Here is a 26,944-nt window from a genome sequence, read left to right as displayed (position 1 = left end):
TACATTTCCTCTTCGTTAATGTACAGGCTACTGTATGTGCCAAATGATTTATTGTTAGACAATGTACATACATAAATAGTCAAAGGAAAAAAGAAGCAGTAACAATCCAGCCTTGCACATGGTGTGCATAATCACAACATAATCACAACATAAACATAACATGAGCAGATTATGGCAAACTCTTAGGAAGCATTGTAAGGATCAGTGTAATATCTTCCAGGAATGGAAACAAACTGGAATAGGGAAGACAGGGAAATGAAAATAGGTTAGTTAGTAGACAATTACTCCTTGACGGTAAATCTGTTTCAGTTCTGGCTTTTGAGTTGTGTAGTGCCGAATCCATTTCTTTCCAGATATGTATATATGTGTGTGTGTGTGTATATATATATATATGTGTATATATATATATCATATATGAAGGAAGGTTTTGTTTAGACATAGTTAAGACACAATCTGATATTTTAAATGAGAGATATTCAGGGATCTGTAGGTAAATTACATTTTGGGTCTTTTCTCTGGTCAGAAATCACTGCGACAATCTATGAGAAGAATTTATTGTATTTAGCCTTTGCCCTTGATCTGTTTCTTCAGGCTGCTATTAAAGATGTATGATTCTTCACAGTGTGACGGGCTACTATGTTAGTGGCTTCTCGACAATGGCTGAATTGGCGTTACAGGGTGCCAGCTGGGAAAGGCAATGGAGGGAAGTGTGTTTGTAACCGGATCGCAAACTATTCTGAGTTGACCATATGCACAGGGCATGAGTGTGTATAGCGAGTTAAATACCTTTTTTTAAGTATGCGTGTTTCCTCCTACATATTATCTCATTTTCAAAATCTCTCTAAAGGTAGGCAAGTATGGCTGCCAGTCACAATCATAGACTCTCAGCTGGAATGCATTTGTAACTTTAGTGCTGTGTAGTGCATGGGCAGCCTCTATGGTCATGTGATGGGGGGAGGGTTTTACAGAGAAGATGGAGCTCTGATGGGCTTACCAAAGCCTCTCTGCTCACTGCAGTAATGTACCGGTGAGACGGGTTTTTTTAATGCCAGGGTAGTCTCTGATGCGGCACATGACATCGCCGTGATATCCGGCTGCACACATATCTGCCTAATACGGTAGACATTTTTTGCTATGTTTCTGGTGTACCTCCATGGGGTGCAAGGAAAAAGTCTGCAAAGTTACTGGTCGCGGATGTAATAACCATCGCTAGGAATTTATTTGCCCACTATAAAATCATAATCCGTGGGAATGTGAAACAATAGCATTGCTGCCTTGAACTGTAGATTTAATCCTAGAACACAAATCTTTGTTTATGACCATGTGGGAACAGAAGGGAGGAGTGAGGTTAAAAATAAAATCGAAGAGAGAGTGAGCCAATGTGGAAATATCTGTACCATAAATTGTGTAGAACAGACGTAGGCAGTCTATATAGATCTGAACTACAAATCCCAGCTTGCCCTGACAACAGATGCCTGTTGGTAGTTTAGTGCCATCTATAGAGGCACAGATCCCCACAGACCAATGCTAGAACAATACCAGTACCCCATACACTGAAATCACACACGGGTGGTCTGGTGCACACTGTTGTTTTGGTCTGTCTGTATTTTGTGTGTGTGTGACCATATTAGGTTGCCTTGATGTGGCACACAACATCTGTCTGAGAATACACAAAGCATCATCGCAGCTCGTAGCAAATCCCTGAGAGCACAACGGGTGGATTGTGATTATTATTAAAATACAGGCAAATGTCTCTCACCGAGCCCAGGAAAGCCATAGCGCCCAAGGTAACCGAAGACCTTATTACAAAGCTTCCGATTTCTGACAGAAAATAAATGAAGTCAGATATTTATAATATCAGCTACAGTGTTGTGCGGCAAAAGTACCGCAAATGCGAACAACTGAAAAACAGGCGCACGAGGGTGTGAGAGCCTTGTACAAACAGACACAGGATCTCCTGCACTTGCCTGAGACATTATTAATATATATTCCCATACAGTTTAGGGCAATATTCTAACACCACCTGCAAAGGTAGTCCACACTCACTCCTCAAGTCACCCTACAGTCCGGGTTGTAAGGGTGTCAATGTTTGAGCATATGTGGAGTAATTTGTATTATCACCTCAGTCAGTTTGCTTGAACTATACTCAAGCATGGATGTCCTTAAAACCTGGACTGTTAGGATTTCCAAACTCAGCCCTCAAGGCACCCAATTAAATTATTGTTTACAAGCCACCATAGAGGAAGTACCTGTAAATGTACTATAAAGCCCAGGGGAGGTAATCTGTTAATTTCTTGTTTATTAAGCCCAGTAGAAGGGAGTACCTGTTATGGTATTATCTGTAAAACCCAGTAGAAGGGAGTACCTGTTATGGTATTATCTGTAAAGCCCAGTAGAAGGGAGTACCTGTTATGGTATTATCTGTAATCCCCAGTAGAAGGGAGTACCTGTTATGGTATTATCTGTAAAGCCCTGTAGAAGGGAGTACCTGTTATGGTATTATCTGTAGTCCCCAGTAGAAGGCAGTACCTGTTATGGTATTATCTGTAATCCCCAGTAGAAGGCAGTACCTGTTATGGCATTATCTGTAAAGCCCTGTAGAAGGGAGTACCTGTTATGGTATTATCTGTAGTCCCCAGTAGAAGGGAGTACCTGTTATGGTATTATCTGTAAAGCCCTGTAGAAGGGAGTACCTGTTATGGTATTATCTGTAGTCCCCAGTAGAAGGCAGTACCTGTTATGGTATTATCTGTAATCCCCAGTAGAAGGGAGTACCTGTTATGATATTATCTGTAATCCCCAGTAGAAGGGAGTACCTGTTATGGTATTATCTGTAATCCCCAGTAGAAGGGAGTACCTGTTATGGTATTATCTGTATTCCCCAGTAGAAGGCAGTACCTGTTATGATATTATCTGTAATCCCCAGTAGAAGGGAGTACCTGTTATGGTATTATCTGTAATCCCCAGTAGAAGGGAGTACCTGTTATGGTATTATCTGTAATGCCCAGTAGAAGGGAGTACCTGATGGTATTATTATTATTAATAATAATAATAATATTATTTATTTATATGGCGCCACAAGTGTTCTGCAGCGCCTTACAAAGTACATAAACAAATTGTTGACAAGCGACTAAAGGGGCCTATCCATTTAACGACAGGAAAGTCTGAACGTCCAGCGTTCAGACTTTCATGTCGCTGAGGTGCGGGCACCGCACTGAAAGATGTACACTGAATGTCTCTCCCTATCTATTAACATGTGGAACCTGACGATCGTCGTCAGGTTGGCCAGCATGTTCGATAGATAGTCGGGGGTCGGCAAGGACCCAGTGTGCACGCGCATCGCTAGTCCTTGCCGGCTATCCACTTGCAGACTTTTTGCATGATCCTACCAAAACCTCCTGGTTTTGGTCGCATTGTGCAGAAAGTTGACAAATGGATAGGCCCCTTTACAGAACAATACAATACAGGACCAGGGCATGGATAATATATATTGCTACATTAGTGACCATAACACCCAGATAAACAACAGAGCATAAGCAACCAAGTGTTAGGTGCCCTAGTGGTGAGTAAGAAGTAGATTATTTGTAAAGCCCAGTAGAAGGGAGTACCTGTTATGGTATTATCTGTAATCCCCAGTAGAAGGGAGTACCTGTTATGGTATTATCTGTAATCCCCAGTAGAAGGGAGTACCTGTTATGGTATTATCTGTAATCCCCAGTAGAAGGGAGTACCTGTTATGGTATTATCTGTAATCCCCAGTAGAAGGGAGTACCTGTTATGGTATTATCTGTAATCCCCAGTAGAAGGGAGTACCTGTTATGGTATTATCTGTAATCCCCAGTAGAAGGGAGTACCTGTTATGGTATTATCTGTAATCCCCAGTAGAAGGGAGTACCTGTTATGGTATTATCTGTAATCCCCAGTAGAAGGCAGTACCTGTTATGGTATTATCTGTAATGCCCAGGAGCAGGGAGTACCTGTTATGGTATTATCTGTAATGCCCAGTAGAAGGGAGTACCTGTTATGGTATTATCTGTAATGCCCAGTAGAAGGGAGTACCTGTTATGGTATTATCTGTAATGCCCAGTAGAAGGGAGTACCTGTTATGGTATTATCTGTAATGCCCAGTAGAAGGGAGTACCTGTTTTGGTATTATCTGTAATCCCCAGTAGAAGGGAGTACCTGTTTTGGTATTATCTGTAATCCCCAGTAGAAGGGAGTACCTGTTATGGTATTATCTGTAAAGCCCTGTAGAAGGGAGTACCTGTTATGGTATTATCTGTAGTCCCCAGTAGAAGGCAGTACCTGTTATGGTATTATCTGTAATCCCCAGTAGAAGGCAGTACCTGTTATGGTATTATCTGTAATCCCCAGTAGAAGGCAGTACCTGTTATGATATTATCTGTAATCCCCAGTAGAAGGGAGTACCTGTTATGGTATTCTCTGTAAAGCCCAGTAGAAGGGAGTACCTGTTATGGTATTCTCTGTAAAGCCCAGTAGAAGGGAGTACCTGTTATGGTATTATCTGTAATCCCCAGTAGAAGGGAGTACCTGTTATGGCATTATCTGTAATCCCCAGTAGAAGGGAGTACCTGTTATGGTATTCTCTGTAAAGCCCAGTAGCAGGGAGTACCTGTTATGGTATTCTCTGTAATCCCCAGTAGAAGGGAGTACCTGTTGTGGCATTATCTGTAATCCCCAGTAGCAGTAAGTACCTGTTATGGAATTATCTGTAAAGCCCAGGACAGGGAGTACCCGCTGTGGCTTCTTTAAAACTGTGATATATGTAGTCTCCGTAATCCATCAAATTTTTTCTGCTCTCATGAATGTAAAATGGAATGTCGTCATGATAGCAGAACCCTGATATAATACCACTTTCTTACTCCTTTCATTTATATAGTCTCACTTTTTTCTTATATTCCGACTGGGCAACATGTAGCATTCATCCTGTTTTGTGCAGAATTGCCGGGAGCTGCTTATCCAGCTGTGAAAGAGTTAAGCGTCTAGCACAAAGTACCACTCTATGACACAAAGTTTCCTCCAAAATTCAGGAGTTGGAACATTTTCCTTTGCACAAACCTCAGAGCTTCCTCTTTGCTTTCTGAAGTGGAACATGCGACGGCCTCCACCCCCCCCCCCCCCCCCCGTTTAAGAGAGAAAAAAAGTGGTGTCAGCTGAAAGTGGGGAGAGTTAGCGCTCAAATTTAGCCCTCACCCCTGATTCTAGAGGAAAATAAGCTGCATGTTTCCTGGAAGGTGCTCTTAGGGGACTGTACCCAGATGCTCATCGAACCGTTAATGTGTTTACGGTCGTGAGGGCTGCACCTTAACCATAATCGCTGAGACCAAACTCCAGTTTTGGAGGTCTGGAAATTCTGGCAACTCTGTACAGCTCTGCGGTTTATTTTATTCCATTCACTGTTGTCCTATTGGCCAGTGATGACCTCACAAATAAAAAAAAACACATCCTAATAAATAGACTTACCACCTAGGGGCTAAAATCCTTCCATTTTTTCTAGATATATTACTTCATAGCACTATTTTATACATATTTGCTTCTCCAAGTAATTGTTCGTAATCTTTATAATTTCTTGCAGATTGGTGTTCTTCTCTAATAGGTCTATACCCCTACAAAATGGCGTCAGGAGACATGTGTGCTCACGACAACGGGCTGTGGTCGCGTGTCACGTGGGTCATCACCAGTGCTTCCGTTTTAAATGGACTGTTCCTGTCCCTTTTCCCTCCCCTATAACCACCATCTAAATCAGGGGTCTTCAACCTTGGCCCTCCAGCTGCTGTGGAACTACACATCCCAGCATGCACTGCCATAGTTTGAGCGTGCTGTTATATCAAAAAGGTGGCAGTGCATGCTGGGATGTGTAGTTTCACAGCAGCTGTAGGGCCATGGTTGAAGACCCCTGATCTAAATGGTGGTATGCTAAATTTGCAAGAGAAACAGCTGTTGTGTTTGGCTGGTCAACCATATATCTATAGATGGCGAGAACGATAAGGGCTCCACTGCCGGTAATGGGGATCCAGCATCAGCGTTTCCAGCCTCAGCGAAGTCTTCCAGCCACCCCTGGGTCCCCGCTGGGTGAAAGTGCAATGCGCCTGTGCGGTCTGGCCGTCGTGCATGACCCAGCAGCCCGTCGCCGGCAGCGATCGGCTGCCAGCAACAGAGCAGAGGATGCCGCCGAGGGTTAAATAATGTTGAATACCAACGCCATAATCGTTCCTATCACTGCATAACTAAACATATATGCCGCTGGTATTAAGGTTCATTGGTAGATGGGGCCCAATTTGTGATATATTTATGGGTCTGTTGTCTTCTCATGTTGAACTGATGAAGATATAAATATAAATTGGCTTTTTCTTTTTTAACACTAGCAAAAAGATAGACCAAAGGCTACCAGTAGTCAGTGTGGTTAGTCCAGAAAAAAGGTTTTCTTCTAGCAAATAGTAGAACCTTAATTACAGCCTAAGAAACTGACAGGTAGATGTATAACACTTTCTATAGAAGAAAAGTGGAGACATTGCCCATGGTAACCAATCGGCTGTTAGCTATCATTTATCAGTTATCTAATTAACCTGATTGGTTGCTATGGTCAACTTCACCATTCCTCTTTATGAGGATTGATCTACCACCTCCCTGCATGTGGGGGAGATGTATCTGTGAGATCATAAAGCAAGCACACCTGTAATTGTGCTAAATCAGTCAGACGTTGGCAGTCCCCCTCATCTCTGTGAGTCTTCCTCCCAACCATCCTGATTTTAGTGGGACAGTCCCGCTCTTTATCCACTGTCCCACCTTCAGTCCGCAGGGAAGGTCGCTCTCTCACTGCCGCTCTGCGAGCGTGATTCCAACACTGCAGGGAGAGGCTCCTGCGGCATAGCAGCTCTGTAAGCATTGGGGATGCCCCCAGCGCGAGAAGCAATGGGGGAGGGGGTGTTGTGCGACCACGTCCCCAATTTGTCGTGCAACCAAGGGTCAATGCTTCCAACTTGTCCCCTATCACTGATGCAGAATAGTTGGAGGGGATCACCAGGGCCAGCATTCGTTCAGGTGGGAAAAAACTTAATTATTGACAAATATAACCGTTCTTCACAGTTAGGGGGGATTCTCTCAAGCACATTCTTTAAAGTGATAGCTACAGTTTGCTTGGTTGCTATTGGCAACACCTTCACCTGCACTCTTTAGAAGGTTTGATAAATCTCCTTGTTGAAGTTTTTGCAGGTGCAGTGCACTTTGGGTCATGCAGTTGTCTTATCCTTTAAGGACCATGTAAGTAAACTTATATTTGTAGGCTTATGCCTACCGAATAAAGGAAGGGCTGTCCCAGGCTGGAGAGCTGCTAAATTGTCCATTTGATGGCATACAGGAAAGTTAAACGGTCTACAAATTACGCCTGTGGTGGAAGGCCCAGCGCATTTGCAGGTGCAAGTCTACACTCCGCTCTCAGACGGCGCCTTCGCATTAGAAGTACAACTCCATTTTCAGAGTAGCTGAAACATCTCCGGAAACTTTGATGCAAACGTCACATTATAGTGTAACCTCCTGTCCCCTGTAGGTGGCGCCCCTCATTAGTACCAGCTGGAGATGTTCCATTTTTATCCTAAACTACTGCTCAGCCTCCTTTACTGCTTAAATCAATCATTAGAGGGGACATCAGGGCTGTCGTAATTGCCAGGGGCACTGGGAGTACTCGATACCTGTGCCTGCTACAGAGGCATGGTTTAACTCGCAAGATAATGGAGCCCGGATATTCACAACGGTGCATAACCCTAGACTTGAGGCACAATGGATCTCCCGGTGACCCTGGCAATTACATTTGGGAATTTTGCGCGTGTTGCTTTTTAAAAATTTGCTTGGAGTACGCCTTGAAACGTGATTTGGTGCAGAATTTCAGCAATGGAGGCACAAAATGTAGAGGGTGAGACCCAGTGACCGCCAGTTTGGGCTAGGGATGTGCAGGCTCGGATAGGTTAGAATTTTCCCGTCAAGTTCGGATTTTTCCCGCCCAAAAATCGGGTCTCAAAAAGAGGCAAAACGTCATCTTTCATGGACAAACATCATCTTCCATGGACTTTTGTCCAAGAAAGATGATGTTTGTCCATGAAAGATGACATTTTGCCTCTTTCGGAGACCCGATTTTTGGCGGGAAGAATCCGGACTTGGCGGGAAAATTCTAACCTATCCGAGCCTGCACATCCCTAGTTCGGGCTACACAACACGTCATAAAGTTGATTAAATACTGCGCAGCCGTTCTTTTGCACTTTCTGCGTGACGTCCACTGACTTTACTAGTATGGGCTGGTGCGTTTTGTCTCGCAAGTTACCTGAGGGTGGAGTTGTTTCACATCAAGCCTCCTGTGGAATGTGCCACTTACATCTGACTGCTGAGCTGTAATTAGGATTATATCCGTCTGTCCACGGGACTGCTACAGTAACAGGGTAGAACAGACCATAGCCATAAAATATATTATTGGACTGTAAAGAAATATTTACTACCAATGGCAGACCTACATGTCCATTAACTGAGGTAAAATCCCAAATGTGGGCTGAAGTAATATATTCAACCTATCAATTTGCTAGGAACTAGTGACATCATTGAGGTATGAGGCGCCAGTTGCCTCATACCTCAGTCATGTCACTAGTTCCCAGGCAATCGTTATGATGCATTCTCAAGAATATTAGTCTAGCCCACTTAAATGGCCGCCCCCGCTCTACATAGGTAACAAGTAGACTTCAAGCACTTGTACCTGAAAAGAAAGATTTTTCCAGATTGATCCTCTGTCTGACATTTGTGAGCCTCTTACCCGTTCACGGCCCTGCAATTTATCTTACCCCTTATGTGCTTACAAAATATGAGACTCCCGCCAGCCTGAAAGGGTTAACAGATGCACAGACAGGAGCCAAGGGTGATGTCAGCTTGTATTATGTCATTGGCGGGCACAGTCTGCTTCGTTTCAGACCAAAAAAAGAAGGATTGATATATATAATTTTTTTTTTTTTTTCCTGAGCCACTTTTGATGAATGGAATCTGTCCAAGACAGTAATGAGGGGAACAGCTTAGAATGAAATGTGTTCTGGGAGAGGTAAATTAGCTCCAAAACCCAAGTGAGAGTAGAAGAGGATCTTCAGTAATCCCTCCTTCACCATAAAAAGGGCTATTAAATCAGCATGCGCTGTGACATCTGCCTGGCGGACGGACAATTTCTGCCCCGTCTTAGTGAATCTCATCGCCATACTTCCACGGCAGGCAATGGAAAGCACATGCCAAAGCCAGCCAATCACAAAAATGTCACATTATAGTGTGCATCCAAATATGTCAGTATGACCTTTAATGGTGGGAGCAGTTAAAAAAACCCCAAACTATTCTGCATAAATAATGTGATTGTTTTCTGATGGCTGCAGTTCCGGCACCTTGTTTTTGGTGTAAATTTAAATTTTTATAACCAATTCAAGAAACAGGAATAAGTCAGGGAAATAATCACAGAAAAGCATAAAATACAGCTGTGTCGTCATACATCTTACCTCTGTGCGAACAAGTCGCGTTAAACATAACGCGTGATTGCCACGTGACTCAGTTGCGCTGAGTGTCTTTACCTTCAAATGCATCTTATTTGCAAAGTGATGCGAATTTTAATGCACAAGCAGCTTCTGCTGATTAAAATGATATGCAGCATTCCTATATTCTGTGTTCTGCTACGGCTGTATGCGAAATGCTACGTTACAGTGTCAAATATAGCTGCATGTGGAATGCTACGTTACAGTGTCAGTGGCTGTAACACTGTAACGTAGCATTTTGCATGCAGATACACCCGCAGATGCTCACAGAATATAGGCATGCCGCATATCATTTTAATCAGCAGAAGCTTCTTGTGCCTCCTATTCACATCGCTTTGCAAATGAGACACATTTGAAGGTAAAAAGTTGCACGAAAACATGCTCGGCGCTACCAAGTCACACCACGGCATTGCATGACTAGAAGGGCTTTTTAATGCACGTGGAAGTACGATGTATGTGCACACATCTGTAAGTTTCTGAAGATTTGTCCAGAGTATTGAATCGGCTATAAACCTTGTATCAATTTGTAGCTTTAAGGTGAGTACCAACAACTTTTTTTTCACAGAAAAATAAAACCTATGCATAAGTATAGAATAAAATATTCTGTAGAGATTTTTCTTCCTGTAACTTAAGTACTGAGAGTCATACGGCGGCAGCTGTCACAAACCGAAAAGTAATTTATTAATTTTTTATTTTTTTGTATATTGTAAATACCTATGGGTCGCCAATCGTGGTAAACTTACAAAAAGGTGACTATTGATCACGTTTGCTCTTGAGGGAGGAATCGCTGCTGCGGGCAGCCTGGATCCACTGGATTCTGCCAACTGCGTCATCACCGCATTGTTGAGCAATTTGCTTCTTGTCAAAGACAGGGTTAATGTCAGATTCCAGCTGAATAAACAGAGGTAGGAATGGATAAAATAATATCCCCCTCGCCTGAGCCAAGACATGTTCCGAGCACCGCGTACGCCTTTGCAACCAACTGGCACGAGTCGGGGAAGTGGCAGGAGAATCCAGCAGCAATTTGTACGCAGCAGGCGGGGACTCGATGGGTGTCTGTGTTCCGCAGAGACCAGTTTGCAGCCCATGCGATGGTTCCTATGGACCTCTGAGAGCTCGGACTATATAGATGTTCCTATATACTGTGGTATATAAGCCTCCCTCTAAATGACTGACACTTTTTTAGTTATTTAACTTCCTTTATGTATCAATTGTTCCCTACACCTCTTAGATTGTTAGCTCACCTGGGTAGGGCCGTCTCTACTTTCTGTTTTATGTAATTTTATTGTGTCCTGATCTCCTAAGTGTACAGCGCTGTGCAACATGTCACCGCTTCATAAATCAGATGATCGTATTAGAGCTTTAGGTGGCACTGAATCATATAGAAAACATATTTGGATATAATGCGCTTATATGTCGACATTGTGCAGATGTCGACATGTTTCATTTCAACATTATCAACATAATAACTGTCAACATTGTAGTGTTGATATTATGACACTCAACTTTTTGAATGTCTGCATCCCATTTCGATGTAGATCTTTTTTCTCAAGCCCTGGATGCATTGCACAATGCTGGCAATAGTCATGTCTTCCTTTTAAATATGTGATGTTTGCATTTAATATTTATCTTAATACTAGAGAAATAGTTACCAGAGAAATAGTTGTACCTGGACAACACATTTGCGGAGATGTATCAAACCTTTAAAAAAGAAGAAGATTCCCGCTATAATTTTATAGAATGTATAACATGCTGTCCTCTGTATAAGGTTTGAAAAATCTCCCCCAAAACATTTTAATTATAAACAATATTGAAGCAAAAGAATTCTATTTGGTGTAACAGTGAACATGAGACTCCCCAGTCCCACCCCCAAGTGGAGTTGGAAGACGGTCACGTTGAAATGCTTTGGAGATGTGGAGGACTATATGGTGTAGCAGTGAACATAAGACTCCCCGCAGGGAATTGGAAGCCGGTCACGATGAAACGCATTGGAGATGTGGAGGACTATATGGTGTAGCAGTGAACATGAGACTCCCCGCAGGTAGTTTGAAGACTGTCACGTTGAAACGCGTTGGTGGTGTTGAGGACTAGATGGTGTAGCAGTAATACCTCGCAGTCCTGCGTATACATCGGTAACATCGAAGCACATCGGCCCCTTGCAGAAACTGCAAGTCTAATCGCACACAGTGAGTACACAAGCTGCGTAGGCAATTGCCGTGGCTAATTTATGCATGCCCATGCAACGGCGTTCAACTGTACAGACACGCCTGCGTTACTCCAACCACTCCCCCATCACCACCCCCAAACACTCACAGACCGTCACTCACTCTATGATGGATTCCCATGTGCGGTGCATGCGCAGTACTTAACAATCGGCCGATCTGTGTACATAGTTGCTGTTGCGTACTTTGCTGAATCAGGCCCTATGTACTGAGTGCGTGCAACTTGGCAAGGTATCCTATACATACAGCACGATATTTGGAGAATCAGAACAAATCATATATAGGAACATTTGGAAAAGTAATTATACCCAATACCGATGCACAGATATTCAATATCTTTTTATTGTCATATAGGACGGAATTCAATTCAGCGCGATGCTGAAGCGCGCTGTTAAGCCTGAGAATGCTGGGTGTTTAGTCGCGAGAACTGACATTCTCCGACTAAAGTTCCGTCCGTGCGTCTGTTAGCGTGCTAAGCCGGCAAACAGCTGTCGGAGTTCCCAGTGGGGTGCGTGAAGATATCTTTAGCCCGACCGGGGCTATTCGACATCGCTTTGAATTGATTTTCCCCCACAGTGTTGTGGTGTTACTGGTGGTGGTAGAGACATGGTGATGTGGTGTTACTGGTGGTGGTTAGTGACATGGTGATGTGGTGTTACTGGTGGTGGTTAGTAACATGGTGATGTGGTGTTACTGGTGGTGGTAGAGACATGGTAATGTGGTGTTACAGGTAGTGGTTAGTGACATGGTGATGTGGTGTTATTGGTGGTGGTTAGTGACATGGTGATGTGGTGTTACAGGTAGTGGTTAGTGACATGGTGATGTGGTGTTGCTGGTGGTGGTAGTGCCATGGTGGTGTTGCTGGTGGTGGTAGTGCCATGGTGATGTGGTGGTGTTGCTGGTGTGGTAGATACATGGTGATGTGGTGTTACTGGTGGTGGTAGAGACATGGTGATTAGGTGTTGCTAGTGGTGGTAGAGACATGGTGATGTGTTGTTACTGGTGGTGGCAGAGACATGGTGATGTGGTGTTACAGGTGTGGCAGTGACATGGTGATGTGGTGGTATTGCTGGTGGTGGTAGTGACATGGTGATGTGGTGGTGTTGCTGGTGGTGGTAGATACATGGTGCTGTGTTGTTACTGGTGATGGTAGAGACATGGTGATGTGGTTGTTAGTGACATGGTGATGTGGTTGTTAGTGACATGGTGATGTGGTGGTAGTGCCATGGTGATGTGTTGTTACTGGTGGTGGTAGAGACATGGTGATGTGATGTGATGTTACAGTGGTGACAGTGTCATGGTGATGTGGTAGTGACATGGTGATGTGATGTTGCTGGTGGTGGTAGTGACATGGTGATGTGGTGTTACAGGGGTGGCAGTGACATGGTGATGTGGTGGTGTTGCTGGTGATGGTAGTGATGTGGTGGTGTTGCCGGTAGTAGTAGTGACATGGTGTTGTGGGAATGTTGCCGGTGGTGGTAGTGACATGGTGATGTGGTGGTGTTACTGGTGGTGAATGTGTGTATTGGTTTCATACATATGGGACCTGCTGGAAATTGGGCCATGATGCTTGGCAGAGATGTGGGAGATAGCGACACACAGTAGCCTAGTAGATACTGTAACCATATTATTATACTTTTTTGTAGAATGTAAATATTAAGGTATAAATATAGACAAAAATACTCTTGTACGGTTTTGCCTGGTTTCTATAATGGTGCTGATAAGGCTGATTGCAGAGCTCACCATATAGTACAGCTCTATTTTTTGTGTTCTCTCTCCCACAAACCCTTCGTCTCTACTCAACGTCTTCTGCCAATCTAAATACCGTGGGATAATCCACCTGGTGAGAGTGTGGCTAGGTCTGGAAGGGCAGACAAAACTAAAGGTTGTGCATACACAGTATATTTCCGTCACACAGTTAAGCAAATTAAATTTGAGGTTATTGTCTTTTTAAATCTGGGCCTGTTACAGGACCAACATCAGTGGTACCTGTATGCACAGGATGGAAAGACCGTGCTGGATTTAGGACCTGATTCAGAGGTGGAAGGGATTAAAACATCGGACGCAAGCGCCTCAAATGTTATTTGTGCACATGCGTCCCTATGGTCAACGTTGTGGGACGTAGATCGGAATTTTATAGAGATCCATGCAGTTCTGATGGGTGTAACTTGGTGGTGACTGAGGGGGGGGGCGGATATTGGCGGCGGGTACTTTTTTATTTAATAAGGATTAATTAACATATACAGGTTGAGTCTCCCATATCCAAAATGCTTGGGACCAGGGGTATTTTGGATATCGGAATATTCCATATTTTGGAATAATTGCATATCATAATGAGATATCTTGGGAATGGGACCCAAATATACACACACAATGCATTTATGTGTTATATACACCTTATACACACAGCCTGCAGGTCATTTTATGCAATATTTTTAACAATTTGTGCCTTAGACAAAGTTTATGTACATTGAGCCATCAATAATCAAAGGTTTCATTATCTCAGTCATGCCAAAAATATTCTGTATTTCGGAATATTTGGATATGGAAGACTCAACCTGTATTGTATTTTTAATATAAATTCCTGTAAAGTAGTAGTGATTCTAATGCTCCCAGTCTTCTGTTCTTCGCTCTTTATGTTGCTTCCTATATATTTATATATTTTTGAATGCATTGCTTCTGCTCATTCAAAAAGTTTCAGGGCCTGATTCAGACCCACTCGCGAGCGCTGAGCGCTCGCAAGCGGGTCGATGTTGGCCCAGTGCACATGCGCACGAGGGAGCCGGCTCCGTCGGGCGCATGCGCGAGACCCGGAAAGCGACGGCCAAGCCGTCGCTCTGGGTCTCGCTACGAAAGGGGGCGTGCTGTCAATGGTGAGTGACAGCACGCCCCCTTTGGAGGGCGTGCTGGGGGCGTGGCTGCCCAGACGGAGGCGTTCCCATGGGAACGCCTACCGTCTGGGGCCGGCCCCACTGGGAGTGCTCTCGGCTCTGATAGAGCCCGAAAGCACTCCAGGGCTTGCGGCAACGAGACACTACCACAAGGGTCTCTTCGCAAGCCTGATAGTCGCGATGGTCTTGACCATCGCGACCATCTTTTTGGCCGCTCGCTATAGCTGTGGGTGGTCACCCACAGCTATGCGAGCGGCCAGGAGGCCGCTCAAAAAAAACAGAGGGACGGCCCTGATTCAGAGCGAGTGCACTGTCAGAGCGTCCGGCTCTGAATCAGGGCCTCAGTTCCTTAAATCAGCCCAACGTGAGCATTGGATTTGTTGTGTAGACATTAAGGGGAAGATTTATCAAAGCTTAGAGATAAAGTACCGACTAATCAGCTCCTAAATGTCATTTTTCAAATGTGACATGGCAGTTAACAGCTGATTGGCTGGTACTTTATCTCTGTTCACTTTATATCTATCCAAGACCTAGGGGTCTATTTACTAAGCAGTGTGAGGAGACAGAGTGAAAAGTGATAAGGAAGTTATAAGGTGCCAGCCAATCAGCTCCCAGCTGTCATCTCACAGGCTGTGTTTGAAAAATGACAGTTGGGAGCTGATTGGCTGGCACCTTATCACTTTTCACTCTGTCTCCTAACAATGCTTAGTAAATAGACCCCTTAGTAATTAGAACCCATTAGTTTGAAAAATTACAGTTAAGAGCTGTTTGGTTGGTACTTTATCTCTCTCCAAGCTTTGATAAATCTCCCCCTATGCTTTTTCTTGCATCGCTTAACTGCACCCTACCATGTGTGTTTTGAAAGGTTATAATAATGTGAAACATTACATAATCAATAGTCCATTCTGCACAGGCCTTTCCAGTTAGATCCTTGTCATTGTGTTACTGTGTGTACGCAGCACTCAGTGTGGTGATTTACGAGGAGCAGGGACCAGCCAGCACGTTGATTATTCTTGGTCACTGTCCATCTTAGATCACCCTGACACCCTTGAACAATATAACTTTGTCCTCCCTCCAGACCCGACGTATTTCTTATTTTAGTCCTAGTCACATATTTGGCAAGTCTAAGCATTGTCATTTTAACTACTTGGGAACCATTGAAGATTTGTTGCCTGTCCAAGGAACTTCTATAAAATCCTAAGGCAATATGTTTTCATAGGCGTCAACCAGAGCAAGGCCGGAAAGAGCGATTGTATACCTTACAAAGAGTGTGTGCCCTTTCAGATTGGAAAATACTGGGGTACCCACCACATGCAATCCGCTCTGGCAGCCATTTTGTCAGTGTTCAGCTTATGAATTCACCAGAAACATAGGGCCTGATTCAGCGTGCACTGCTGATCGCAGATTCCCGATTATCGGGAATCTGTACATGCGCAGGACCCATTCTGCGAGTGTGCAGAATGGGTCCTGTTTAGTCGCACGCAGCCCCTTCAACGACCCCGCACCGCCCCTTAAATACTTCTACCTGTCAATGAGGCAGAGGCATTGAAGGGGCTGCGTGCGACTAAACAGGACCCATTCTGCACACTAGCAGAATGGGTCCTGTTAGTCGCACGCAGCCCCTTCAATACCTCTGCCTCATTGACAGGTAGAAGTATTTAAGGGGCGGTGCGGGGTCGTCTGGCGTTCCCGGAAACGGGGGCGTGTCCACTCCATTTTCTGGGAATGGAAAGGCTAGGGACTGCGTCGACCGTCGCAGTGTCCTGGCCTCGCAAGCCGGCCAGCCTGAGTAAGCTAAGGCTTACTCAGCTGGCTGGTGGCCCGGCGCCGTCCACCATGGTGACCACCGATGGTTGTGATGGTGATCCCAGCTTGTGACTTCCGCCGCAGTGCTGGGATCGCTAATGCAGCAGAAGGGCCGATGGCCTCAGGGCCAGCTCGAGGAGGGCGGAAGTGCCCCCGTCCTCCACCCCACGCCGCCGGATACATGATATGCGCTCAGGGGGACTGAAGGGGTGGCGGCAGTGATGTGCAGGAAAGAGACGGGAGCGTGCCGCGAGGCAAGGCCCCTGTGACTCGCTGCAAGCCCCCTTGCAGCTTTGCAATTGCGATCCTTGCTGAATCACCCCCATAAAGCGCTCCGTGACTGGATAGCTGAATCACCCCCATAAAGCGCTCCGTGACTGGATAGGCTGCTTAATCATGAATTTTGGTCCTAGACACAAAATGGCAGCTTCCACTATACATATATGACATTACCCCCAGGGTATCTGCAAGTGGATTTTATTTGCCATCTCGGCGGATATCATTCTGCAGATTTTGTTTGGGTAACGAGCCATTTCACTATATGTACGTGCCATTCCCACTTGAAAGTAAATTATTTACATTAGGAATGTGCTTAATGTTCAACCGTAAGGCTCAGTGATTGTTTTATTGATTGTTTAGACATCTAATCAATAGGCCAGGTATGTATACGCTACTCTTCCACGTCAGCCCTCCCTCTCCCTCCATTCCTGTCTCTCAGGTCTGTGCTCTGATACTGACTGACCATCATGGCAGATTTTGTATGACCATTACAGGGTATCTGTATGTAATGCCTGCGGCTGAATAGCCGCCGGATCATATACCGACACCAAAAGACAGACAGGAGCCAAATCCCTAACCTCCCCTTTCCCTACCCTAACCCTCCCAGGGAGGGGTGGGGTGCCTATCCCTAACCCCCCCACCCCAGCGACTGGAACCTAAGACACTCGGCTTACCTTCGTTCAGTATGCCGAGTTTCGGGATTTTGACGCCTATCTTTATTCCCCTGTCGGGCTGGCAGTGTCGTGATATCGGCGGGGGCGGGATAGAGCCCGCCGGTAACCTGACTGCATCCCCATTACAGACCCTCCAACGTGACCCGTTCCATCAGGTACAAAAAACGCTCTGCTCCAGGACTTCCCACCTAATGTATGATTGCAGTTAAGGCCCCCATACATCAGAGATGGATTGCAGCAATCGTGCAATTTGCAATCGATTGTGTATAAAAATCTTTCCCTTTTTCAAGAATTGCCACAATCGATTGAAAAAGGAAAAGATTTTTATACACAATCGATTGCAAATTGCACAATTGCTGCAATCCATCTCTGATGTATGGGGGCCTTTACCTGAATTGAACTAGGTCATTGGGTGTTTCCCCACAGGTGGCTGCAATCATACATTAGGTGGGAAGTCCAGGAGCAGAGGATTTTGTTGGAGGGTCTGATATGAGCCTTTCCTGTTGGTATATGTATTATTCATCATGTAGGGTGGGTAAGTGATTTGTGTCGCTGGTGTCTGGGACCCTCCAGCACTTGCTGATTCACAGCATGTTTCTCATTTCCAGGCCCTGGGAACGCCGTGTTCTCTCTTCTGTTCCCACAAGTTCTGCAGCTCAATGCGAATCAAAACTTCTGCAGACTTCACCTACCAGCCATTAACCCTTACCAGAATGAAATAAAGCTTATTGGGTACATTATAGCAGCATTTAATACATTTATTTTTTTTTGCTTTGAAAAGCAAGGTGAGTACTTTTTTATGCTTGGATTTTCTCAGCTAAGCACCTATAACATACCCTCCAACCATACTGCCAACTCTCCCTCATTGTCAGGGAGACTCCCTGAAATAGCAGCAATCTCCCTGACCCCCTGAAAGTCTAGTAATCTCCTTGTTTGCACCTTACCCCCATTATGAAGCTGTTATATACAAAATAAAACAGATATATACATTAGTATAATTTCCCTGCATTGGGTATAAGGCACAATGGGGGAGATGTATGAAGCCCAGAAGCGGTATCAGCCCATGTTATGTGCGCCGATACCGCTTCTCCCTGATGTATGATCGGGGGTCTGGGCGGTAAATGACAGGGGCGCTACGCGCCCCTGTCATTATCGGCGCTGCTATCTACAAGATAGCAGCTCCGAGCGGCAGGGCCATGTACGAACGGTCATAACGCATGACCGTTCGGCCGGCTGTAGCTGTCGTTATCGACAGCTACAGCCTGATGCTAGCCTATCCCCACAGCAGGGACAGCGCTGTCCCTGCTGTGGCGGCTACCGGCTCCAGGCTGCACGCGGGGATCTTGCGATACTTGCGAGATCCCGCGCATGCTCAATGGAGCCGTCCAGGACTGACACACAGCGCATCAGCACTAGGCTGATGCGCTGTAGTCACTAGCGGGTAGCCGGGAGGGGAGACTTAACGCTCCCCCTCTCCGGCCGATGAGATGTTCTTACATCTCATCGGTAGTGCTTCCTGCTTCGCCTCGGTAAAGAGGCGAAGCGGGAAGCGTTATAGCGGCACGGTAAGTACCGCTATAATACATCTCCCCCAATGATCCCTATGGCTACCTGCATTTCCTGAGAAGTATCACTGTGTTTTCATCAACAAATAGATCTTACTAACTGCTTTGGGGCTCATTTGCATGTAAGTCAATGTTATGACACGCCCCTCAGATGTAGCAGGACACGCCCACTTTACCCCCACGCTCATAGGTGCTGCTTTCACAATCTCCCTGAAATGCTTTTTCAAAAGTAGGCAAGTGTGTCTCCAACATGACCCCTTCCACTAGGTACAAAATGGTCTGGTCCTGGATTTCCCACTAGATTTATGATTGCCCTCACCCTTGTTTAAGCACGACTCTCATCAATTAACTAGTTTAACAAAGGTGACTGCAATCATTAAGGGGCATATTCAATTAGACGCGAAAAGTTCCGAACTTTTCGCATGTTGGACTTTTCGCCGACATCACTGTTTTTCCATTCGAAAAAGTATCGTGCGCGTCTCCGCTTTTCGCCGTATTCAATTCCAAAGATGCGGAAACGGGACCCGGCGAAATGCAAACAGGCGAAAAGTGCTGTCAGTTTTGGGGAAATCAGCCTGACACCCCCCAAAAGATGCACTAACATTGTGGATCATGGTAGATGCCCCCCGATTAGGCCTGCTAATGCTATTTGGGGTACTTAGATGATCTCATTAGCTGCTAAATAGCGACTTTGCGCAAGTGGTGAAGAATAGCATTTAGCAGGTTTTTTCGTGAAATTAACTAGTCCCAGCAAATTTGGGGTACATGAAAATGGGTGCAAGCATGGTTAAAACTCACAAATAACGTGAAAAACGCCCCTTCAGCTAGCACCTGCAATGAAAAACCCCTCCCCCTTACTTGCAGACCCCCCCAAAGTCTATTTCACTAGTTTTTAAGTTTGTACCCCAACTTTGTACTTTTTCGCCCCCTTTTTCAAAGTACATTTTGGGGCTGTTCTTTTAATTTCTTTAGGATTTTTATGACACAGTTTACCTTTGGGGACCTGTTCTAAGGGTGCAGGGTGGTTTCCCCATATTTGCACCCCAAAACTACAATTCTGCATTTTTTTCTACAGCTATTCATAGGCGAAACTTTTCCGCCGGGTACATTGCATTGCGTTTTCGCACCGGCGAAAAGTCGCAACAATTGAATATGGGGATAAGTTTCCGCTGGTGAAATGACGTCACCGGCGAAACTTTTTCGCAAAAAACAGCTTTTCGCCGCTAATTGAATACGGCCCTAAGTGGGAAGTCCATGACCAGAGCATTTTGTACTTGCTGGAGAGTCTGATATAAATCATTGTATACTTTTTTAAATCTCTCTGAGTGACAAGCAAAAATGGCTGCCAGACACAGCCACAGGCTCTCAGAGGGCACCATTTATAAACGAACGCAAAATACCCGTGGCAATTTTCGTTTAGTATTACTGTGATACAAACGAAAATGCCACTAGTATTTATCAATACTTACCCCTCCGGCGAGGTCCCTGAAGTCGTCCTCTGCGGCGGGGTCCTACACTCACCTGCTGGCAGCCCAACGCTGCCAGCGCCGGGCGACAGTGTAATGCGCAATGGTCCGTCTGTGCATGTAGAGGGGTCGGCAGTGCCAGGAAGGCTTTGCTGAAGCCGGAAAGGCACCACCGGGTCTCCATTGCCAGCAATGGGGAATGCATCGCTCTCGCCATCTAAATCCAAAAAGGGTGGCATAACCCCATTAGCGAGCGCTAAAGGGGTTATGCTTCATTGTTAAATGGGGGCGCAGAGTGTCATGTGATGCCAGAGGAGGGGGAGGATGCTTCAGTGCAGACAGAACTCAGAAGGGTGTTCCAAAGCCTCCCTGCTCTTTAGATCATGTGCCATGTAACTGTGGTTGCCATAGTAGTCTAGAAACGTAATTCTGTGATATCTGCATACTAGTAAGTACCAATATTATTCTTATAGCCTGCCTGTAATTTATGTAACAAAATAAGAGACACTTTTTCCCCCCTGGGATTGCTATTTTTACTTTGTATTTGACTCATGTATATCATTCAGCTCTCTAATATGAGAGAAACAAAGACACACTTGGATATATTTTTATGTCAAAATATTTGCTACAATATACTGTATTAGAGCAAGAAAACCATAACTATTAGCATTTCCTTTAATACATAAACTAGCAGGTCCGTCATTTTTCGTCTGGGTTTTCCAAAGGGGAAAAAAATGTAATTGTTTTAAATGGCCATTTCCTTTACAATGTGCTTTGTATATACGATGTCAGTGCTTCCTGGTGAGCAATGCTACGTGCTCCTCCAGTAAGGGGTCAGGAAGCGAAGGCTCCCTAAGCGGGCGACGTACAATTGTCCGTGAGAGAAGCACAGAGTCCTCCAGCAGATCGCGGCCACGTTGAAGGACTGCCCTGAGCCAGTGGATGGAGTAACCTCTAAACATTGGAGACATTGTGCATGTGGCTGGGCATTCATATGTTTTTCCGAGCTTGTTAGGGAATTGCAGGGCTAGTTGCTGGGCACGAGTGGCATGAAGACACATTGCCTCTTGGTCCAACCTGTAAGTATGGTGGTCTCCTGGTTGTAGGGTGTCAAACTGTGCATTTATAGTCGGGGTCTTTTGCAGCAGGGGTGTGGGGGGAGACGTTGGGCATTGAGGTACAGCAGAGTATGACATCACTGGTGGTGGTGCCAGGTCTGACTTCTCATGACATACGCACAGTGGGCCTGATTCAGAGACGGACGCTCTGAAAGAGCGCTCGCTCTGAATCAGGGCGTGTTTTTTTTTTTTTTTGTGCGGCCTCTTGGCCACTCGCTTAGCTGTGGGTGACCACCCACAGCTATTGCGAGCGGCCAGGGTGATGGTTATCGCGACCATCAGGGCTTGCGACGGGACCCTTGTGGTAGGGTCCCGTGGCCGCAAGCCCCAGAGAGCTTCCGGCTCTAATAGAGCCGGAAGCTCTCCTAATGACATCACTGGTGATGTCAGTGAGGCCGTCCACAAACGGCAGGCGTTCACTTGGGAACGCCTCCGTTTGTGAAGCCACGCCTACGAAACAGGCGAGCTGTCGATCAACATCGACAGCCGCCCCTTTTGTAGTGAGCCACGGAGCAAGAGAATTTCTCTCTCGCTCCAGGGCTTGCGCACGCGCAGTGCGGCCGCTGCGCGTGCGCAGAGCCCACCATCGACCCGCTTGCGAGCAGGTCTGAATCAGGCCCAGTATCCTGTCAGCTAGTCGACATTCAGTCTTATGTAGACTCCATAATGACATGAATGTCGACAGTCAGAATGTTGACGGACATTAGGTTGACAGTCAGTATGTCGATATACAATTAGGTCGACACGGTTTACATGCCGCCACGTTCGGAATGTCGAGATATATTTTCTGTTGTTTATTAGGGTTAGGTTAGGCTTAAATAAGCAATAAACCATATGTTGACCTAATTGTATGTCGACATATTGGCTGTCGACCTAACATCCATGTTAACTTTCTGACTGTCGACTTTCAGAACCGGTCAACACTCTGACCTTTTGAATGTCGACTAGTCATACCACACCCCATATGCACATGGATAACATACAATTAAGCACATACATATTTGGATGTCTTGGTCCCGTTAAAGCACCAGCCTACTTGGAAAATGTTATCATCTCATGCCCATGGGTCAGATATTACCAAAGCTGGCCCTCAGGTGCTATAGTATACATGAGATTAATTTGCAATGGATCAGAGTGCGTAGTGGCGTGCAGGGGGTTAATGGATCGTGTACACCAGGGGGCTACACGGAATGCAGTGGGTAGGTTATTGTATTAAGCTATTTTGGGGATTTGAAGCTCTTGTGATTCATGGCCAGCATTACCTCACCGCCATCACTGCATCCGTGGGAAAGTTTACACAACTCCAATTTTATCAATAGTCCAACAGGCTCTCCAGGGAGCTAGCTCGCTGACCGCACACTTCCAGCGCTATCCCACCCTCTCCGCCTTGCAGACCGCGGTAATGGTGTAATCAGCTTGTGCTGTAACAGATGAGGTCAGCCCTGTATATTATACACAGATCAAAAAACATGTTTATCTCTAGACTTTGGATTTTCATCATTAAAGTCTACTGGCGGCTCCTTGTTAATGGTGGATTGTTGTTACCGTTCTAAATCGGCCGCCACCCTCCGTTTTCACCTCCTGGCCTCTCATTCTGATGCCCCTCGCTAATTTTATAAGCTTCCTGCGTTACATTTTCTCAAGTTTTCTAAATCAGGGCTATCAATATGTGGCGTTGCCGACAGCAACCAATATGTGGCACCTCTATAGTCTACAAGCAGCCTTCTGTGAGTTAATGCACGTAGCCAAGGTAACCCCGTTTCGGTGGCTTCCACGCTTAATTGACTAAGAGGTCTATTTACTAAGCAGTGTTAGGAGACAGAGTGAAAAGTGATAAGGTACGAGCCAATCAGCTCCCAACTGCCATCTCACCGGCTGTATTTGAAAAATGACAGTTGGGAGCTGATTGGCTGGCACCTTATCACTTTTCATAAACTCCCTATGGTTGATATGTGCACTATACCTTACAGACTTAACACAACTAAAGACTTATCTAAAATAAACACACGGACAACAGGAGTTGGATTTAAAATTAAAGGTCAAATTTATTTTACATTATATTATTAATAATTAATAAATAATTAAGAAAATATTGAATTTGGGCTATCGAATTAGATAATTAGATGTTGCCCATTGAACGTGATTGTGAGCTTAAAGTTAGTATGGTGGGTGACAACAAAGAACGGACACACCCACAAAACACGCACAGACCAAACACATCACCGTTGGTGTTCAACTCTCCAGCAAAAAGCACGCCCGGACGGGCTGCGTCATTTCCTGGTAGGGACGTTTCTGGCCTATCATTGAACTAGGAGAGCGCACCCATCTAATTTGTATAACTAAAATGACACTACCGTTCTTTGCGCCACAACACACACAACACACAGGGAGGGTGGGATTTCCAGAAACAAAGAGGCTGAATCTTTGAATAACAGACCTAATATACCAGCAAGGCCACACCCCCAAAGAACCCTATAGGCTAAAGCTGGGTACACACCTAAAGATTTTCTGTCCAACCAGCCAACTAGTTGATTGGTTGGAATGAAAATCTGGTAAGGTATGGGAGTAACTGACGATCAGCAATTTGCTCCCAAACGCTGGAAAATGGACAAAAACTGTTGTTTGAACAAATTGTTTAGATCGAACATTTAACAAACCAGTCTGACGGCCATTTTCATCTGTTTTCTGGCATTTAGGAGCAAATTGCTGATCATCAGTTACTCCCATACGTTACCAGATTTTCATTCCAACCCGACAACGAGTTGGATGGTTGGACAGAAAATCTTTAGGTGTGTACCCAGCTTAAGACTAATGATTGACACCAACATCAAAGTCCTTAAAGGTATACTGCTCCCACAACCACAGGGTTTAACCTGGCTCAGTCAGATTGCACCTGCCTTACGCTGTCCTTCTGTCTCCTAACACTGCTTAGTAAATATGCCCCTTACAGTGCAGTTGGTGTGGTCCTGTAACTTTCAAAAGGGCCATGTATTATTAGGGAGAGGGGCACAGGTGAAAGCTCGGAGAGTCACGTAGCCTTAGTGCCTACTATAGCTCATCACTATGTCGCTATGGGCAACACTACCCTAATCCCATGCACCGTTTTTTCATAAATGTCCCCCAAACTTGTCTCTATTCTGCTTCCTAAAAGCTGTGATTTATCTCGATGCGATGCACACAGGTGATTTTGCTGAGCCCTGTGGGGCTGGGGAAGTTACATACAGGTTGCCTTCTTGTATGAGAAAATTAATTCACACATCCATTTAGGTGATTTTCAAGTAAATGGTAATATCGGCATAGCCTATGCCTTATTGTTGTTTTCCTGACAAATTCAGTTCTTTGCGGCCTCTGGCAGAATGTGCAATTTATGGGAGAGGGATCGTTTAAGGATTAGAAGGCTCTGGGGGAGATGTACTAAGCCTTGGTGCGCTATAAAGTAGCAACCAATCAGCTCCTAACTGTCACTTTACAGACTATGTATGAAAAATGACAGGAGTTGATTGGTTGGTACTTTATCTCTCTCCACGGCTTAGTACATCTCCCCCTCTGTCTATTTAAATAATTTGGTTAACATTTTTTTTGTAAAATAAAGTAAAAAAATAAAAACCGTATTTGAAAACTGCTATTACTCTCCACAGAAGAATTATTAGATTTAGTGTTTGTGTATTATGGTGGTCTTGATGATATAATTACCAGAACTGTAGAAAACAGCAGATTTATTCAGCAGATACCATAGTGTGAACACCAGTGTATAAATCAGGGCGATTTATTGATTATTTTTATTTTCTTCCAGAGATCTCCGTAACAACAGCATTGAAACCCTGGACAAAGGACTATTCGAACAACTACAGAATCTAACAGAGCTGTAAGTAGAAAAATCTGTGTCTCTAAGATCTTTACAGTACTATTGCGCTTTGCTTCTTACCGGGGCAATTCCACCTTCAGATGTCTGTGACTCCTCCCCCCCTGGTTAGAGGTCAGGTGGCGGTCTGGGGTCCCTGATTCCTTACCAGTGTTGTTTGTGCAGTTTAAGGTATTCTGCAGGAGCTGGAGGGTTGCCTATGCTGAATGAAGATATCCTCACACGCAATGCGATCTTGCCGCTCAACCCGGTACCATTTGATTTGGCCACACACCGATCTGTCGCTTCAAGAGACTAATGATTTCTAGCTCCAATGCAGCCTGTTTGTTCCTACCTTTGGTGGCCATCTCCAGTCGCCATGCTGATAATGTACCCATTGACAGTCCATGCGCTCATCTGGCGTTGGCGTCGTACTCCGCCCACACACTGCAGTATCGCGCCAGTTGCTCTATTTCCTCATCATCAATTAATTTGTTTATCTTTCTTCATTTAATCTGATTTTTTTTTCACCAACTCGTGTGTGTGTGTATATATATATATATAGGTTTTTTTATACAACCAGGAGGAGATTTTTACCCTTAGCAACCAATCAGCTTCTAGCTGTCATTGTTAATAGACTGTGCTAGATAAATGATAGCTAGTGACTGATTGGTTGCTATGGACAACTCTTCCACTTTTTCTCTTTTGAAGGTTTGATACATCTCCCCCATACTGTTGTATATAAAACACATACTGTACATAAGTACATACACACATGCATACTGTACATATGTGCATATATTATGTACACACAATCGACTGACAATCACTCCTCATTTCCAGGCCCATGGGGGAAAAAATTGCATAGATCATTTTCCTGGGATCCTCCATCTGGGGCACAAATGAATAATAAACAAATGTATTTCCTATCACTTTGTATAGAGGTGTTGTAATTATTGCGCTGTTTAAATGATAAAGGCAGTTACTATGTTAGTTTGTAGCCAGAGCTGTGTGATCTGTATAAACTGTGCAGATCCCTAAGTGTACTGACTCCTTGGCTCATCTGCAGATACCTGAGTGACAACCCATGGCTGTGTGACTGCCGCCTGTCCTGGCTCCCTGGCTGGGCTGCTGGTCATGGGGTTAGTATTGAGCTGTGGGATTCCGCCCTCTGTCTCCAGCCCGCCGTGGCATCCGGGCAACAGCTCTTCAATGTGTCCTTCTCCAAGTCCACTTGTGGTGAGTAACGAGCATAGAAATAATAAGCGTATAGATATAACAGCGGTCTTCTTTATAGTGTACTGTGTGGGGTCATGCATGGCCAGGATTCAGTGTACCTACAACAGAGACATTTCTGGATCTGACTTATTGGAGCTGGAAGCACCGTTAGCCACACCCCACCCACTAGCCACACCTACTTTACGTTCAGTACTTACAGTTCACTACCACCTGGCGTCCTGCGTTGGGTAATCTTTCCAACTGCCATTAATTTACCATTTCCATAAAAGTCTGTGGA

The 26,944-nt window shown here is 45.0% G+C and overlaps 1 protein-coding gene across 3 annotated transcripts in view; it reads left to right on the top strand.

Moving 5' to 3' along the window:
* PKD1 (polycystin 1, transient receptor potential channel interacting) overlaps positions 1-26,944 on the top strand; it is a 151,613-nt gene that overhangs the window by 20,325 nt on the left and 104,344 nt on the right. For all 3 annotated transcript variants that reach the window (XM_088464772.1, XM_088464770.1, XM_088464773.1), the window contains exons 2-3: positions 25,381-25,452; positions 26,498-26,667. In XM_088464772.1, coding sequence (XP_088320898.1) covers positions 25,381-25,452; positions 26,498-26,667 — 242 coding nt within the window. The remainder of the gene's footprint in view (positions 1-25,380; positions 25,453-26,497; positions 26,668-26,944) is intronic.

The sequence above is a fragment of the Taudactylus pleione genome, unplaced genomic scaffold (assembly GCF_031769625.1).
Source record: "Taudactylus pleione unplaced genomic scaffold, aTauple2 ptg000061l, whole genome shotgun sequence".
Taxonomy (NCBI): domain Eukaryota; kingdom Metazoa; phylum Chordata; class Amphibia; order Anura; family Myobatrachidae; genus Taudactylus; species Taudactylus pleione.
This window is presented reverse-complemented; position numbering and strand designations above follow the sequence as displayed.